Source organism: Aquila chrysaetos, chromosome 23, assembly GCF_900496995.4.
Source record: "Aquila chrysaetos chrysaetos chromosome 23, bAquChr1.4, whole genome shotgun sequence".
In the NCBI taxonomy this organism is placed as follows: domain Eukaryota; kingdom Metazoa; phylum Chordata; class Aves; order Accipitriformes; family Accipitridae; genus Aquila; species Aquila chrysaetos.
Window position 1 is genome coordinate 15,106,417 of NC_044026.1, and position 19,197 is coordinate 15,125,613.

Here is a 19,197-nt window from a genome sequence, read left to right on the forward strand (position 1 = left end):
CTGTAAGTGAGAAAGATGCCATTTGAAAAATCTTGCATATAAGATATCAGAGATAACTAAAGTTGGCTGCACAAAATACTCAACTTTTTAAGCTGCCTAAAAGAATTACACCTTTTCTTTTTGCTGCCTGTTATTTATTCCTAACATATCACATATTTTTAACTTTCATCCTCTTAATGCATTATGAAACCAGGTATAAAAAAGCATCTAAAAATTAAAACATCATTAATGCGCTGTAGAGATTGTCAGAACAAACAAGCATGCATTCAAAAAGAAAAAATTGTAATAGTTAGACTTGTTATAGTGACATGTAGTTATTTCACTTCTAATACTTTTTTTTATTCCTCCCCCTTCCCTCCCTCCTCCCTTTTTTTTCCTTCATAAATTATTGATATTTGCTCCAGGAAGTTTAACACTGTAAAAAAAGTTAATAGCAATACTAGCTTTAGGTATTGCTTGTCTCGCACAGCTGAGGATTCTTCTCTAAGCATTTCAGATGTAAATGTAATGGAATACAAAACCAGAAGTTCACACCACAGATAAGATTCATTCTCTTGCTTATCTTGGTTTAAGCTACTCATGTGGGCTTCCTGCATAATCCCTGGTAAAAGACATGTATCTTCAGAAGATGATGAAACTTACCTCTTTTAGCATAACCTGAGAAACTGTGTTAGGGAGTGTTTTGATTGTACAGAGCTCCACGACTGTGATGGTAAGGTCAACTGCTTATGGGTAAGTATGAGCGCGAAGGCCAACAAGGCAGATATCATGCTGGGAGTCTGTTATAGACCACCCAACCAGGTTGAAGAGACATGAAACGTTCTACAAGCGGCTGGCAGTAGTCTCACAATCGTGTGCCCTTGTTCGCATGCGGGATTTCAACTTTCCGGACATCTGCTGGAAATACAACACAGCAGAGCAAGCAGTCTAGGAGGTTCCCGGAGTGTGTGGAAGAGAACTTCCTGACACAGCCCGTAGGTGAGCCTACCAGGGGAGGAGCCTTGCTAGATCTACTGTTTAGAAACAGGGAAGGACTGGTGGGAGGTGTGATGGTCGGAGGCTGTCTCAGGCTTAGCGACCATGAAATGATAGAATTCTCAATTCTTGGTGAGGTAAGGAGGGGGGTCAGCAAAACCACTACTATGGACTTCTGGAGGGCAAACTTTGGCCTGTTCAGGACACTGGTTGAGAGAGTCCCTTGGGAGGCAGTCCTCAAGGGCAAAGGTGTCCAGGAAGGATGGACATTCTTCAAGAAGGAAGTCTTAAAGGCTCAGGAGCAGGCCATCCCCATGCGCCACAAGATGATCCGTCGAGGAAGATGACCGGCCTGGCTGAACAGGGAGCTTTTGCTGGGACTCAGGAAAAAAAGGAGAGTTTACGATCTTTGGAAGAAAGGGCAGGCAACTCAGGAAGAGTACAGGGGTCTTGTTAGGTCATGCAAAGAGAAAATTAGAAAGGCAAAAGCTCAGCTAGAACTCAATCTGGCCACTGTCGTAAGAGACAACAAAAAATGTTTTTGCAAATATGTTAACAACAAAAAGAGAGCCAAGGAGAATATCTATCCTTTACTGGATACAGAGGGGAACATTGCCACCAAAGATGAGGAAAAGGCAGACATACTTAATGCCTTCTTTGCCTCAGTCTTTAATAGTGAGACCAGTTATCCTCAGGGTACTCAGTCCCCTGAGCTGGAAGACAGGGACAGAGAGCAGAATATACCCCCCATACTCCAGGAGGAAGCAGTTAATGAACTGCTACACCACCCGGACACTCACAAGTCTATGGGACCAGATGGGATCCATCCGAGAGTACTGAGGGAGCTGGCAGAGGAGCTTGCCAAGCCACTCTCCATCATTTATCAGCAATCCTGGTCAACAGGGGAGGTCCCAGAGGACTGGAGGCTTGCCAATGTGACGCCCATTTACAAGAAGGGTCGGAGGGAGGATACAGGGAACTACAGGCCTGTCAGGCTGACCTCGGCACCAGGGAAGATTATGGAGTGGTTCATCTTGAGTGTGCTCACATGGCACGTGCAGGACAACCAGGGGATCAGGCCCAGCCAGCGTGGGTTCATGAAAAGCAGATCCTGCTTGACCAACCTGATCTCCTTCTATGACTGGGTAACCTGCCTAGTGGATGAGGGAAAGGCTGTAGATGTTATCCACCTCGACTTCACCAAGGCCTTTGACACTGTCTCTCACGGCATACTCCTTGAGAAACAGGTGTACTCTTCGCTGGGTAAAAAACTGGCTGGATAGACAAGCCCAGAGAGTTGTGGTGAATGGAGCTAAATCCAGTTGGCGGCGGGTCACAAGTGGTGTTCCCCAGGGCTCAGTACTGGGGCCAGTTCTGTTTAATATCTTTATCAACGATCGGGGCGAGGGGATCAAGCGCGCCCTCAGTAAGTTTGCGGATAACACCAAGTTGGGAGGGAGTGTTGATCTGCTGGAGGGTAGGCAGGCTCTTCAGAGGGATCTGGACAGGCTGGGTCGATGGGACGAGGCCAACTGTACGAGGTTCAACAAGGCCAAGTGCCGGGTCCTGCACTTGGGTCACAGCAACCCCACGCAGCGCTACAGGCTGGGGGAAGAGGGGCTGGAAAGCTGCCCGGCAGAGAGAGACCTGGGGGTGCTGGTCGACAGTCGGCTGAACATGAGCCAGCAGTGTGCCCAGGTGGCCAAGAAGGCCAATGGCATCCTAGCCTGTATCAGAAATGGTGTGGCCAGCAGGAGCAGGGAGGTGATCGTCCCCTGTACTGGGCACTGGTGAGGCCGCACCTCGAGTCCTGTGTTCAGTTTTGGGCCCCTCACCGCAGGACAGACATGGAGGTGCTGGAGCGTGTCCAGAGAAGGGCAACCGAGCTGGTGAGGGGCCTGGAGCACAAGTCTGATGAGGAGCGGCTGAGGGAGCTGGGGTTGTTTAGCCTGGAGAAAAGGAGGCTGAGGGGAGACCTTATCGCTCCCTACAACTACCTGAAAGGAGGGTGTAGTGAGGTGGGTGCTGGTCTCTTCTGTCAAGTAACTAGTGAAAGGACGAGAGGAAATGGCCTCAGGTTGCGGCAGGGGAGGCCTACATTGGATATTAGAAAAAATTTCTTTACTGAAAGGGTTGTCAGGCATTGGAACAGGCTGTCCAGGGAAGTGGTGGTGTCACCATCCCTGGAGATTTTCAAAAAACACGTAGACAAGGCACTTCAGGACATGGTTTCGTGGGCATGGTGGTGTCGGGTTGATGGTTGGACTCGATGATCTTAAAGGTCTTTTCCAACCTAAATGATTCCATGATTCTATGAAACCCTCCCTCTCCATTCACACAGCTGGCTCAGACACCATGATTAAGTTTCAAGGTTCAGGTTAGGTGAGATTAATCCCAGCTGAAAGAACCCATGGGCTCATATGTTTGCCTGCACATTTAAAAGTGTATTTGTGCTTAAAGTCGTACTACCCTCATAGCCACAGAAAATTTGCTGAGGTACACAGCTGCCAACAACAATTATAAAGAACGTCTGATTTACAAAACAGAATTCATGCACATTTACCTAGGTTTTTTTCTTCTTTTAAAACATGTAAAAAAATAGCTGTTCTCCAAGTAAACAAGAAAAAAAAAAAGTTTTCAGTACCCTTTAACAGGTAAAATATCTCTTTAACAGGTAAATAACATGTAGACTTGATTAAAACTTGCTAAAACAAGAGTGATGAAACTGAACCTGTAAGGGGAACTGTTTTGTGGAAGGCAGATTAAAAACTTTTACCTTGGTTAGCATTTAAGTAACTCAATAAACAGTTTATAAATATTGACGAGAAACATACCTGGCATCAATTCAGCAGTAGGGAATATCTTCTCCTGCTTTATTTTACTTTCATGTAATAACTCTTCTTTGGTTATTGGAAGATCCAGAACATCTCGAATAATCTGTGCCCCTTCTAGGGCTTTTTTACCCATGACCAAGGATTTCACATCCCAGGTATAAGTCTTTCCAAAACGCCCACAGATCTCTTCGAATACTACTGTATAGAGATGCTCCGTATCTGCCAAAAAAATAATAAAAAAAAAGAAGATTAAAACCATGTATAGCCAGCTGAGCAGCCAGTCTTACAAGGAGGACCCCATAAATGGTTAGAGAGTGAACTGCCAAGAGCCAGAGGGCATATTAAAGTGGACAAAATTGCCTCCCTTTATTTGCAGAGGGGAAGCCAGACTGCAAAGATCACCTCAGAGGTACCTAGGTATGTCAAGCTGTCACTTCTGTGTTAAGAAAAGGTTAGTGAGGGTCACAACAAAGAACTATCTAGACCTGCCCTTTCATCACCTTTCTTTACTATACAGGTTAGCAAGCAGTGTCTTAATTAAAATACTCTATTTATTCTTTGCATGAGAAAGAAAAGAAGGGAAGGAAATCTGGTACTTGGGGGATGTCATTACATATTCCATGTAAATTGAAAAAAAAAAAAAAAGATTTAATTATTTAAGAGTGTCTTTGAACGGAAGCTTCAGAGTGCCTTCAAAGACACTACAGTCATTATTATAGCGCTGCTGGCACCTCTGCATTTACATGTGATTACTCAAGCAGAACACACCCACTTGTATTTCCAGGGGGTTTCTGGTGAGAGTAAACTTCAGGCTCGATTTTGCCAATGAAACTATTAGCTTCCATGTCAAAGGTGGTTTTAGTTTTCAAACTAATTTTTTTTTTAAATACAAACAAACAAACAATCCTTCCTGTCTTTCCCCCGCATACAAATCTTTGAAAAAGAAGGTCAATAACATTTATTTTAACACTAAAACAAGGAAGAAAAGTCCTTTCAACTCTTGTCTTCAGAAATTTCAGCAAAGATCTTGAACAGTGGCTTTTCTACCAGTCTGTTTATCTTTTCAAGTAGTCTCCTTTGAAACGCCAGCTACAGCTCTTAACCATGCTTTAATTTCTTTCTCATGCATGCCTTTGCTTTCTTTATCTCTAAAGGTATATTTATTATTATCACTTTAGCTAGGAAAGGCAAAAGCAAGGAAAAAAAGTAGTTGCTCTTATGGGATTTATTTAGAGAAATTAGGGACTTCACTTACCAACATGTCCTTTGCCACGTAAAAATATTTTTTATAGGGATAATAAAATAGTGAAATTATTAATGCGGACATTGCCTCACTTTCTGAATATATAAGAAGTATGCAACAGAGTTTAAGCTTTAACATAGATACTATGAAGAAAGACTGAAGAAAGAAGAGCAGAGCCCATGACTACAATATACACAAAGATCTTCCCTGCAGTCTTGACAAATGTTTACTGCTTAACCACAGTAATCCACTTGTCCTGAGATCAGCAGACAACTCCGATCTGAAATCAAATGAGAAACACAGCGGCCGTTTCCCGTCATCGCACCTACCATCATGTGAACACACAGCAGTGCAGAAGACGTGCTCTGCTGCCTGCCAGAGTGCTCTTCTCCATGTTCCCCTTCAGTAACTAGAAGGGACACTGGGGCAAAAGATCAGCTAAAGACCTCATGTACTTGTCTGGGCTGCTTAACAGGGCACAAAAACCTCTTAGCTTAAAAATGAAAGAAAGAAAAAAAAAAAAAGCACCTGTACTACTCTTTGCAAATGCTTCTTAGACAATGACACTTACGGAAAAAAGTTAAGACTAATCTTGGAGACCCATAAAACACACAGAAAAGGTAACACAGCAGAAACACAAGCAACTGGGCTTTGAAAAGTGTTAAGCTGGCTAACACCAGGAAGGAAAAAAAAACACAACAAAAAAATCCCCCAGTTTGCTTAATACTGCCAGGTGATAGTCTCCGAGCTGAGAAGGTGAATTAAAAATACAGTGTTTAAAATTTCACAGTTCTCCCTTTCCTTTTTTCTGATACACTGATTTTTCTCCTATATCTCAGACTTACCAGGTGAAAGACATAAAATTCTTACCCTAAGTTTAAAATTGGAACTGAAAATTAATCCTCATCCTGTTAAGTAATACATAGCAAACTAAGCAGAAATAAAACAAAACAAGGAATCAAAAAGTGTAATTGTAGAACACGAAAATTTTCCTAAAGGTGCCTATGATAATTACATGTTAATCTATTTGAAAGTGAAAGACTCAGCTGTATTGCTAAAGATACTAAATTTAATAGCCTCCTGCATTTTAAATATCACATACCAAACTTGTGAATAAAATTTTCTTCTTAAAGAAATGCTTGATCATGTCCAGATTGCAGACCTAAAAATAATCTGTTATGCAATGCTGCAGTTTGCTAACTGAAGAGCACTCATGAACAAGTTTGAGTCAAATCTATTAAAATAGTTAATTGCTATCCTATTTGTATTGTGTTAGAACTTAGTTTTCTCAGTGCTGAGGAAAAAAAAAAAACCACAACACAAACAATAAAACCCCCAAACTGGTCAACACACCAGATCACTGCCTACATTTAATTTAAATGTATGTTAGTCTCACATAAGTGTTTAAAGCAACATAAATGCTTAAACAAGTCGGATGTCAGAAAGCCGCCTTTCCTTCCCTTTCCTCATTAATTATCCATTAAAAGAGCTGGCTTACAAAACTTCCAACTTTTCTTTCAAAGAGATCACTTTCATGCTGCCTGAAGTCATAGCATTTGGACTCTGGACATCAACTCACTTGCAATGAAAATTATCATCGTCTCAAGATTCATGACCTCTTATAAGATTCCACATATTTGTAATTCTTGAGAAACAATGTGACTTTAATTCTCACGATTGGATGACAAAAGCATCAATGTGGACATTTTACCTGCTTGAATAGACATGTTTCACTACAGCACATGAATAAAAACTGAAATCTAGGGAAAAAATTTACACACACACGAGCACACACACAGAGTGCAAAATCTTCAGTTAGAATCTGAGGAGACCATGGCTGAAAAAGCTGCACTTCCTAAATACATGCATAACAGATAAGGACATATGTTTCTTTTGATTGAAGACAAAGGAAAATCTGTATGTCCCCCTTATAATTAGACAGCAGTAAATAAATACTAAATAACGATACAATTTCAAGATTTCTTACTCCCATTGAAATGGAGGAATCTCAAAAGAAGTGCTAACAGATAGGAAGTAGGCTAGCTTTTTTGCCAATGTAACAAGAAATGCACCACAGCACAACCGATTGATCAGAGCTTAAGTATAGCAATGAATCATAATTTCAAACTACTGTATATCTGCAATACAATAAGAAATTAAATCTAATGCACGCACATGAATATAACACATCAATGAAATAAAACAAACAAGAGGAATCAGAAGTTCAATTCAAGTGCCTAATTATAGGCACCTACTGGTATCTCAGACACCCTAATATGTCCAAGACATCCACACACGACTGACATTAAAAAAAAGTCATCTGGGTGAGACTCACACCTTACTGCATGAGCAGCCAGATGCCCTACAGCATCCCAAGTGGTAATAAATGCATACATTTCAGCAAGTGAATCCAGCCCCAGCTGCTAGCTCCCATCAGGAATACAAGCTGAGCGCTCAACAGGACACACGTGACAGTCGCCTGTTCTAACAGAGGGAAGGAAAAGCAAGACTTCTTAGTTCCTGCAATTTGCAGGAAATGTATAACCTCAGCTTCATTCTCTTCTGCCTTTCAAAATGCTCATCTTTCTAGCTCTCATCCCTTGATATATCTTTTACATGGACATTATCAGCACGACATACTGTCCATCCACTCACTACATTTCACTGGGAATGAGTAATATCCATTCCCTGGCCACATATCATCTTCTAATCATTTTTATAGCAACCCTTCTTCTATATAAAAAGCACAGTCAACTCCACTGGTGCTGTTTACAGTGTGTAAAAGCCAGTCACAATAAATACAAATAAAGTGACAAGAATGACAGAGGCACTGGATTACTCAATTTGTGATCTGGCACAAAAATATGCTGACGCATATTCAGAAAAACCTACACGTCACTTGGCATCAGACGCCGTGCATAACTGGAGTGTATGATCTGCTCAAATCACTGCAGAGTCAGAATAAGAAGTGCAGATCTACATAGCTTGGGGGTACAGCAAGCATCAAGCCACTGAAGACAGCTTAACACAGAAGATTATGACTTCATGAATTAATACGGAACTTGATTTTTTCAGAAGGTCATACACCTTCTGAATTTATTAAAATTATGTTATTATAATTCTAAAATAATCTCTAGTTTATCAAGGAGATAGGGTTAGTAGGCATGAAAGCTCATCTGAGACATAGCTCATCTTAATCATTAGTTCTGAGTTCTTCTCTGTTTAAATAACCCTTCTCATCTTTGCACCAAGCTTCCCAGATGAAATACACCTATGATTTATCCTTCTGCTAGGAATCTAAACAGAACTTTACTTGTGCACATTTAATATATTCCAGTAAGTCAAAATCAGATCCTGGACACCTAAACTCTGCAAGATTTTTATTCTGATAGGGATAGAGAAATGGTTAAAGGAAGAATTTTAATTCAAGCAATAGGTTTCTTGTGTCCATACCTGGTAGGCAGATTTCTGTCCATATGTAGAAGAGAACCATCTTTAATATTCAATTTAGCCAAATTCAAACACAATTAGTCATTTTTACCAAGATTTTGGCCCAAGATTGAGAAAATCTCATTAGATTGTCACCATCAATACTGAATGAACACACAGATGACTATGATTTTGCTTTCCTATCAGTCTTTCACAATATTCCTTTAATCTCTTTAGGGTATGCAACAGTATAAGAAGCCATACAAATTACTGAAACGCTCATTTGGGGTACAAGAGATAAATATAATTATAAACCAGAACATAATTACAGAAGTGGAAATTTTTGCTTTGCTTTTTGCAACTCAATTGGTGGCATTTAGCACAGTATAAAGCGTTAACTTGCAAACAAATCTACACAATTGTTGAAATGGTGGGGTAATCAACATTCCAGAGAGTATTAGATGTTTCTTCTACTCATGGAGCTACAGTAATAGCAATGACATTTACAGTTTCTCTCATTTCTAGATTTAAATGTAACACAGGCCTTTGTGTGTTTATTCTCCCACTATATCAACTGAACAGTGTTAAAGAACACAGGATTTAAACACAGTAATGGCAAAGCCAAAATAGTGACAGATTTTCCATCAGAAAGACTAACTTTCTCGAGTCTTGAATATCACATGCAGAACTCAGTCAATGGTCCTCATGCCCACCTACTTCAACAAGAACAAAATCATGAACTCACAGTTCCCTTCCCTCTCTCCCCAGCACACAAGAGACACGGCTGATCAGCTCACGGACCAGTTGTGTCAAGTCTGAGACTCACGAGTATAACAAATGCTGCAGCACTGCATGAAAGCCAGGGAATGGATGTCTCTCAGTAAGGCGCTGTGCTTTAAAGAGATCCGTCATCAAGCCTGCCACTCTACAACCCTTCTCCTCAGAGGCAGAATACCCTCTTAGCTTGTATGATTACGCAGGTGAACCAATTCTTGAAATATCCATGTAACTGAGGATATGAACCTCAAACAGTTCACCACATTCCCAAATGGTACGTGGACTATCACAGAGTTTAGGAACCACCCCTGCCAAGATAAAACCCACATAACTATCCACAGAACTTGCAAGATCCTGCTGGTGGTTTTGGTAAGCAGGAAAAACGAAAAGAGTGGGAAACCAATGGCATCTGAATAGCAAACTTTGAATGGAACAAGGAACATCCTCTCAACCCAAAGAATAATTCAAGATATTACTATCCACAGTTTATCAATTACAGCTCCATCTCAAAAAAATTAAGAAGGAACAATACATTATGACAAACTACTGAAACATAAAAATACAACAGTGTTATAAAAAATGGTCACTGAGGGAACAACAGACTATGCCACTGAATAAAGCATAATTCATTCCCCATTCTTTTTCTATCTTTACCATTTCTTTCAGTGGGAATCTGAGACTTTCCCCTTATCAGCAGTCAAACAAGACAGACAAAACCAGTATAAGCAATGCAAAAGACTAGCAACTATACAACTGTCACTGGAACAGGTCTGAAATTGCAAAACTTAGTTTAAACCACGCAGAACCACTGAAGAATTAGAGCTGAAGGCTCCTGAGTTAGCAAAACAATCAGAAAAAAAAGGAAAGGAAAATTTGAGGATTTTTTTTTTTTTTTTAAAATAAACGATCTTTAGTAGAAAATTATCTTGCTATTTGTGGCAAAAGTTGTCTTGCAGTTCACTCCCAACATCCTTCCATTCACACTTTCACTACTGTGAAAGCTAGTTTAAGAATGCATAACTATGGTTACCCATGATGGCTAAGAGGAGAAAAAAACAGCAGTTTAACAGCTGACCTCAAAATCGCTTACAGCAGCTTAGCAAGAGTCGGGATAAGGAAGGCAGACAAGAGAAATTACTTTTTGCACAATAGCCTACGTGTTACAGCATTAGTCCAGAAAATTAGACTCAGCCTTTCAATCCACCCTAAGGGCCCGAGCCTACTTCTCTAACATCCCATGAGATTTTTTTATGCTACGTTATATACATATATATATATACAGATATATACATATAAACCATTTATATGCTTGTATATATATTTATGAAAGCATATAAACATATATTATTAAATATATACATACATTGTGTTTGTGTGTGTATATAGTACTGTGTTTTAAAGGCAAAAGCTGCCTTTTAAAGAATAAAACTCAGATGAGTGCTAGCCAGTGAATACAAATCAACCTGGAGCCTGTTGACTTAAGGGCTCATTAAAGGGATGTCGGTTCAAACCCCTTAGCAAAGAAGGCCTCCTAAGCAGATGAGGAACGGGAACGTTCTATTCTTTGCTGCAGTACTCCCCCCATTCCTTCCAGATGAACTTGCTTATGAAGAAAAATGAAAACTAAATTTATCACCTTACAGAGACACCCACTTCAGCCACTGTCATAGGAGGAAATAAGCACTGCTTTCATGCATGCTGAACCAAAATACTTGAGCCATGCCTAAATTTCAAGGCATGTGGTGCTGATGTACCCAACCAGGCAGGCCGAACCTGAATGCAGTCTGGCTCATCAAACCAGAGGAAATGCTGCTGCAGTATTCACGTCTTGTACCTTTTGACTGATCTACTCTCATAACCAGTATCACTTAAGTTCATCTTATTGTTACCTGGAAATCAAAGGAAGGTAAAGCCTCTATTAAAATAAATAGCAAGCACCAAATAATGGCTACTTCAAAATCATAAGCTAGTTATAAAGAGCAAATTATCTGGTAAACCATTTTACATGATTGATAAACCATAACTTTCAAAGATAAAGAAAAAATAATTACTATAATTGCTGAAAATTAAAATTACTGCTTCCAATTTAATTGAGTAATGATTTGCAAATCATTATATTTTTGATTAGCACTTAGAAAAATTCACTGAAATGATCCATTATTCATTTTAGTAGGCAGCAGGTAGAAGTCTGTTCTGGAGCTTTAATTTTTGCAAATCTGTTTCTTTTTTTCTGTTGTACTAGAATATTAATATAAGTACACTCCAAGAAACATGAATATGCTACACAGTGATTACTTCACTAAGTCCAGAGAAACACACTGCCACTGGCTAACTCACTCAAAGTGCTGTCAGTCTGTTTGCCATTCTCTGATATGAGACGTTCTACCATGAATGCAAGTTATTGTTAACATGCTTAAAAAGAAAGTAAGTTTGGTGCCCAAAAAATAATAGCTGCATAGAACTGTTCCCAAACGAGTATCACATATTTGCCCCTCTGGGCTTCTATTACTGGGAGAATTCTTCAATGGCAGCTACAGAGGAAGCCAATTTCTCATTTTATATGCATAGAAACATTTTACTTCTATGGGGAGGGGAAGAAGCTTCTGAACAAATTCAAAAGGCTTTTAGTTTACATTAATACAGCAGACATATCTTAATGCTATCTTGTATTCACATATGCACTTTATCATTCTTTTTAATGCCACAGGGAAGTGAAAGAAACAGTTCACGAATAAACCATGCAAACACTCTTCTGATGTGGACCTGTAAACAAATACTCCATCACCAATACAAAATAGCACATGAAAAAGTAAAGAGAAATCTGTATTTCAATTCCAGAGCATGAGGGAATCCAGCTTTGAAATACAGGCAATATGTATGATTTAATTTAAAACATTCTAAAACTGTACTTATTAAACATCAGCTACGTGACAGCATCTCATTGGTTTAAAAATAGAAAAGCTATTGATTCATAGAAACTGCCTGATATGCTTTCTCAGGCATTCATGCAGGCCCTTAACCATTAGAAATAGAACTATGCAAACAGCAGTTGATATGGTACCTAAACAATCCTGCTTGTTGGGCCAAAACCTACGGCTAACAGAGATGTAGCTTCTTAAAATGTGTATGACAAGGCCCAAGTCAGGTAACAGTTACACTGTCATTATTAGCATACAAGCTACTATAACAAGGCAACAGCATTATACGAGGACTGCTCTCATCCAGAGGAGCAACTACACGCTCTAGGAAGAACAGCTTATAGCATGTTCACAAGGAAGTTCGCCTTTCACCAAGGGGGTATTTCTTCTCGACACATTGCCGACAACGCATGGCAGCAGTTCACTGACCTGAGGAATGCAAAACGGGGTTTTAAAAGTTGTTTTGAGATGAGATGTTCCAGGGCACTTGGATAACACTACCACACAAGGTAAATGAAACCAAAAAGGTCATTATATTATCAGTCAGCATAAGATTAAAAAAATACATCTTAATTAACACTGTGGTGGGTTGACCCTGGTTGGATGCCAGGTGCCACCAAAGCCACTCTATCACTCCCCCTCCTCAGCTGGATGGGGGAAAGAAAATACAAGGAAAGGCTCGTGGGTCAAGATAAGGACAGGGAGAGATCACTCACCCATTACCGTCACAGGCAAAACAGACTCAACTTGGGGAAATTAGTTTCATTTATTACCAATCAAATCAGAGTAGGGTAATGAGAAATAAAACTAAATCTTAAAACAAACAAACAAAATCTTAAATCTTCCCCCCACCCCTCCCTTCTCCTGGGCTTAACTTTACTCCCAATTTTCTCTGCTCCCACCCCACAGCAGCGCAGGGGGATGGGGAATGGGGTTTACAGTCAGCTCGCCACACCTTGTCTCTGCCGCTCCTTCCTCCTCAGGGGAGGAGGACTCCGCGCTCTTCCCCCGCTCCGCCGTGGGGTGTCTCCCATGGGAGACAGTCCTCCACCAACTTCTCCAACGTGTGTCCTTCCCGCAGGCTGCAGTTCTTCACAAACTGCTCCAGCGCGGGTCCCTCCCGCGGGCTGCAGTCCTTCAGGCACAGACTGCTCCAGCGTGGGTCCCCCACGGGGTCACAAGTCCTGCCAGCAAACCTGCTCCAGTGCAGACTTCCCACGGGGTCACAGCCTCCTTCAGGCACCCACCTGCTCTGGCGTGGGGTCCTCCCCAGGCTGCAGGTGGAGATCTGCTCCACCGTGGACCTCCCTGGGCTGCAGGGGGACAGCCTGCCTCACCATGGTCTTCCCCACGGGCTGCAGGGGAATCTCTGCTCCTGCGCCTGGAGCATCTCCTCCCCCTCCTTCTGCACTGACCTGAGGGTCTGCAGTTGTTTCTCTCACATATTCTCACTCCTCTCTCCAGCTGCAGTTGCCCTTGCACAGGTTTTTTTTTCCCCTTCTTAAATCCGTTCTCCCAGAAGCACCACCACCGTCGCTGATGGGCTCGGCCTGGGCCAGCAGCGGGTCTGTCTTGGAGCCGGCTGTCACTGGTTCTGTCAGACATGGGGGAAGCTTCTAGCAGCTTCTCACAGAAGCCACCCCTGTAGCCCCCCTGCTAGCAAAACCTTGCCACGCAAACCCTATACAAAGATATACTTTCTCCAGGAAAAGCTATAAGAAACATAGCTCTCCCTGAACAGACATGCCAGAGCTGCTCTGTTTAACCCACAACCTAAAGCAGAAACAATGGAAAAAAGAATAGTCAAGAGAGGGGAAAAAAAGAGTCAGAAAACTTTATTCCTCCCTCAAAAAACACCCAACAAAATGAGACCAGAGAGGAAATTCTCTTCAGCATGCCACAGTTCTCTTCTAATACCAATTTCCTTATTCTCAGAAAGCTTTTGCTTGCCCAAGAGACTATATATATATTAAGACTTAAGCGAGTTGCGAATTCAAGTTGTTTGGCTTTCAGTGTTACATGTTTCTAAATCGCTTTCTGTAATACTGTCCAAAAAGTCAGTTTCCTAAACAGTGGAAACATTTCAAAAGACAGAGTGACTTTAATAGAAAAGAAAAAGATTATTTTTCCAGCGTGGCCTTGGACAATGTTCTAAACTTAATTGCAGCAATGTATCAAACATACTACCAGAAAAGAAGTGTAAAGAACTACAGATTAATAAAGCTAATCTCTTCCATCCACTCAAGAGTGCCTAAAATTTTTGAAGTAAATCTGTTGATGGAGTAATTTCTCTGTGGTGGTAACACTAAGAGGAGAAAACCAAACATCATCAATGTGCTTGATTTTCCAAGAGAGAGGACATTGCATCATGCCTGACAGCCTACAGTCAAGAGGAAAGCGTCAGAGATACTGCAAGACCTGATCACAGTACCTCTTTAACAGCTGTATACCAAGAACTCCTAATCCTAACTAGAATCTAAAATACAAAAAAAGAATCAGACCTTTGAGATTCATGAGGCAAGTGTGATACAGCAAACTGAAAATTATGTTTTATGAGCTGTAATCACCGTTTGTTTGAGAACTGTAGTGAATCCTCAAACCCATCGTACAGATACCAATTAAAGGGACTTCCAACAGCACAGGCTTCTCTGAAGTCGCATGACCACAGCCCTCGCTGAGGATCAGAGTAGAGGGCTGTTCTCACAGAGCACTGAAAAACCTCACACAGTGACAGCGAAAGCTGTCCTACCTCCAGACTCGGCAGTGAGCTGGAGGCAGGTCCGAACCGACCCCAAAGTCAAATACAGCCTGCAGCCCAGAGCGGGACCACTCGAAGTTAGTGGACTGCCACGACTGATGGTACATGAGCTCTTTTTGTTTTGTAACACCATGGGCAGAAGCACAGAACTACTGGAAGACTGTAATTTGTTTTAGACTAATAATTGGCTTGCTTATAATTGGCATGGTGAAATAAAAACTTATAGTTGGCCATAGAAGCTTTTAACCAAGCCCCACTGAACCCACTGAGAGATAGGTACCTAAATCATAGAATGGTTTGGGTTGGAAGAGACCTTTAAAGATCACCTTGTCCAGCCCCCCGGCCACGGGCAGGGATATCTTTCACTAGATGCGGTTGCTCAAAGCACCATCCAACGCACAATGCTTTTGTGTTTCTGGGCTCAAACACCATTTGCACTCCAGCACCTGAACAGCAGATGCTGCACGCTGAGGACACGTCGTAGGGCAAAAGGAACTTTTCCTATTCCCAGGAAATTAAGCCAGTCTGCTACTCAACTGCAGTCGGACTGTATCAGTACTAGATCTTTGTATTAATAGTCCCAATAAATTCCCACTAACAGAGTTCAGTATACAATAACAGTTGTTTAATAGGATTCTTTTTATTTTCCCTATGATTATTTACACACTAATTCTCAGTCCTGCTGCTGAAGAGCTGTATAGTTTTCCTCCCAGTATATATCTGAAATTTTGCTGAAAATCTTTAGCCTCTCTGCATAGATGATTTAGTCTACCTAGTAATACTAGTATACACAATCACACTAAAAATAGAGATTATGTTAGCCTTTATTAACTGGAAAATCTTATCAGCATATTTTGAGTCAGGCTTCTGTTGTGAAAATTCTTGTACAAAGTTGTGTAATCTGCCCAAGAACTCTACCTCCCATCATACAAAGTCTCTACTTAATATGGCAAATACAGACTGATTAGGAAGCCTGAAAAACAAATACAAATACAAGGCATCAACTACAGTTCCTGTAAGACGTGGACGAGACATTTCAAAATTAAACATTTGATGCAAAATACCTGTGAAAGGGTTTCAAATCACCTCAGTTTGAAACCAGCTCAGGGACTTCCACCTGGGAAAAAAAGTATCAATCTCTTAACTGCACACAAAAATTACTTTATGTTAGTGAAGTGCTATAGAGAACACTTAAACATTTGGCACACATCAGGTACCTAAAGGCGGATGTACTGGACCAAGTCCCAGCTTTCAAGTAAAATACTTTACCTTTTAAAGCTTTTCTAAGAGTGGCATTTTCTGGCAGAGAGGAGGTGACTGAGAACAGATCTGCCTCTTAAGTCCTACGCTTGGATCAAACTCACCTAGTATTATTTTAGCCCATTATGTCAATTCTAAACTAGCATAAGGTCAGTCTTCAAACATCAAAATCCATTTATCCTAAACTCTACCATCTCTTGTTTAAAACAGGGGAAAAGTAACAAAACAGTACCAGGGATGTTTTATAAAAAGACATAAAACTTACCCACACTACAATCCTGGAAGAATACAGTGATTACAAAAAGGTTCAAACAGAGAATCTCACTAACATGTCAGTGAACCCAATTCACATGAGGACTACAGGAGGAATAGAAAGCTGGAAGAAGAATCTCCAACAGTAGCTATTAAGGTTATATTTTCAGCTCTCTCAAAGGGGAGAGGCTGAATCTTATTTTGCTAGAGAGTGGTTCTGAGCATAATGGAAATGTTATGTTATGACTGGTTTGAGTGTGACAGCTTAGAGTTACAAGGAACACTGCTGTGTATCCTACTAACTGAAATAAAAAATATGTGTTCAGAGACTCGGAGAGTGCAAGAAACTTTAGTCCATCATTTCATTCTTCCATATGATTAATGTGCTAAAAATAAAAATAGATATTGTGAACTGAACTACCAGTCATTCCACTTTCACTTAATCTTTCTTCCCTCCTACCTCAGTTCTGCAAGTCGAGGTCAAAGTTTACATTTTGAGACACAAGCAGCTTCACTCCCCTGTGGTTGGAATTTAATAAGCCTGACACAGGAGTTACTTCGCTAGGATGTGCTTAGTTCTACTGCAACAGCACTTGCAGAAGACAGGTTGGCAAAGCATATGCTCAATAAGCAGATAAGAGGAGACATTTTACTTTATTTCCCAAAATTGCCCCAACTTCCTTCCCTCCATCCAAAAACTAAAAAAAAAAAAAAAAATAAAAAAAAAATCCAGTAGCCTTTCTCTCACTACTCAGAATTAGGTACAAATCTTCTGAAATAAGTTAAGTCACAATGGTACAAGCAAGAGACAATCAAGCTCAGTTTCTGAATATAAACATGTTAGATAAGGTACACATTTCCAATTCCACAGTAACTAACCCGAACTTAGATTTACAAAAAATTTCTTTGCTCCATAGCAACAATTTGCTATCATTCTGCTTGTAAATGTGAAAATTGTTTTTGAAGGTGCATTGCAGGCAGCTTCATAATGAGAAAGAGGCAAGAACTTTAAGGAAATTAGGAAAAAAATTAGTCTCTCTGATTAACAGCCGACAAGGTGTGGCAAAAATAATAGCTAGGAATTATTAATATAAGCATCACTTATGCAACTATATATAATAACTATGAAAACAATTATCAACAGCCGTATTTAGCAGTATCCAAACAGAACTGACACACAAAATCTCTAATGAAGTAGAAGTTACTAACACCTGAATATGAAATAACTCTGAAAAACGCCATTTGTAACAGACACCGTTCACTAAATAGCATCCCTGACCCCATTCCAGTAATTTACTTTTGCTTCATCTAAAATCAAGCTTACAATCAGCAAAATAAAAAATGTCTGCTTCATTTGCTGAATACACTGAACTGAGCCACTGGAACTTAAATGACTTTTAGACAAAAAGATGAAGTCCTAAGGCTATACCTTTTGACACATTATGTTTTGAAACTGTTAGAAGGAATAACACGTCCCAGGCATACAGTTAAAGTTGCATATCCAGTTAAACAGGGTAACTTATGTGTTTCCTAAATGTAAAGAAAAAAGAATTAGAAGGTATACAAGTTGCAGTAATAATGGAACAGTTGGTCACCAAAGGCCCTTCTCTTCTGAAAAGAGGCCAACGCAGTATAGGCCACATCTTTCTAACAGCCTCTGGCTAGTAGTTTTCAAAGAGATTGAAAACTTTGCACAAAAATGCAAATCTGGTATTCCATTAACAGGCTGAAAAGCCTTTTGGATTTTTCTGTTGTCTGAAGAGCAAATTAACTATTAATAGAAGAATCCAATTATATGAAATGTTGCAATCAAAGAAAACAGAGCTGAACACTGTTGAACATAGCTACGGTCTACCCTCTAAAATGTAAAGGGCAGCTTTAGTCACTGAGCTTGTCATAAGCAAAGAGGTTGGAGGGGTTTTTTTCTTGTGTTAGGTTGACACGGTTCATGGTGGTATTGCTACAGGGCTGTCGGCCTGTCATCACTTCTGTTACGAACTTGATTTTCTAGAGTTTTAAAGCTTTGCCAGTAATAAATAAATAAAATGAAATTATACAAGAATTAAAGCTGTTTTCTGCAGGAAAGGGATATCTTCTGAGACTACCCTCCACCCTATTATTAATTATAGAAAATGCAGCATGTCTCTTGAGACTTTAAATCCCTCTCATGGACTGTCAGAGGAGCTTAAGTAGGTCTTGAACTACAAATGGGAAGCATCTACACTGTCAGTACTGAAGCCATTAAATTACATCATCATCATCACTCTGTGAAAAAGTAATTTCCTTGGTAGTCTATAATTGTCTCAAAGGCTCCATTATAGACAATTCAAGTGGGTAGTACATTTTTCAAACTTACGGCTACCATTGAGTACAGTTATACAATACCTGTAATCATTGACCTTTGTAAACTATTTTGTTGAGTACTTGATTTATGCTTCTGGGCCTGTATTACCAATAAAAACTTTCACAGCTTGGAGGAGAGGAGTAGGTACTGTTATTTAAACAGAACTGTAGGGTTTTTTAACACCTGTATGAATTCCTTTACTTCTATCTAAGGAAAGAGTGGTATCTGTAAGGTACACCTTATTATACCTCTAATACGGTACACCACCTATGTATTGGGTGCCTTGTAACAACTCATGAGTACAAATACAATCTTTCTGAATGATATATTTCCACGCTGTGCTCACCTCTAAAAAAAGAATGGCATGAAAGAACAAGGTTTTGGGGAAAAATTATTGATAAACACTA

At 40.3% G+C, this 19,197-nt stretch overlaps 1 protein-coding gene across 1 annotated transcript in view; it reads right to left on the minus strand.

Annotated features, from left to right (window-relative positions):
- Window positions 1-19,197, minus strand: part of LOC115334552 (pseudouridine 5'-phosphatase) — a 74,221-nt gene that overhangs the window by 43,413 nt on the left and 11,611 nt on the right. Inside the window, exon 2 of the mRNA XM_029998874.1 lies at window positions 3,810-4,028. Coding sequence (XP_029854734.1) covers window positions 3,810-4,028 — 219 coding nt within the window. The remainder of the gene's footprint in view (window positions 1-3,809; window positions 4,029-19,197) is intronic.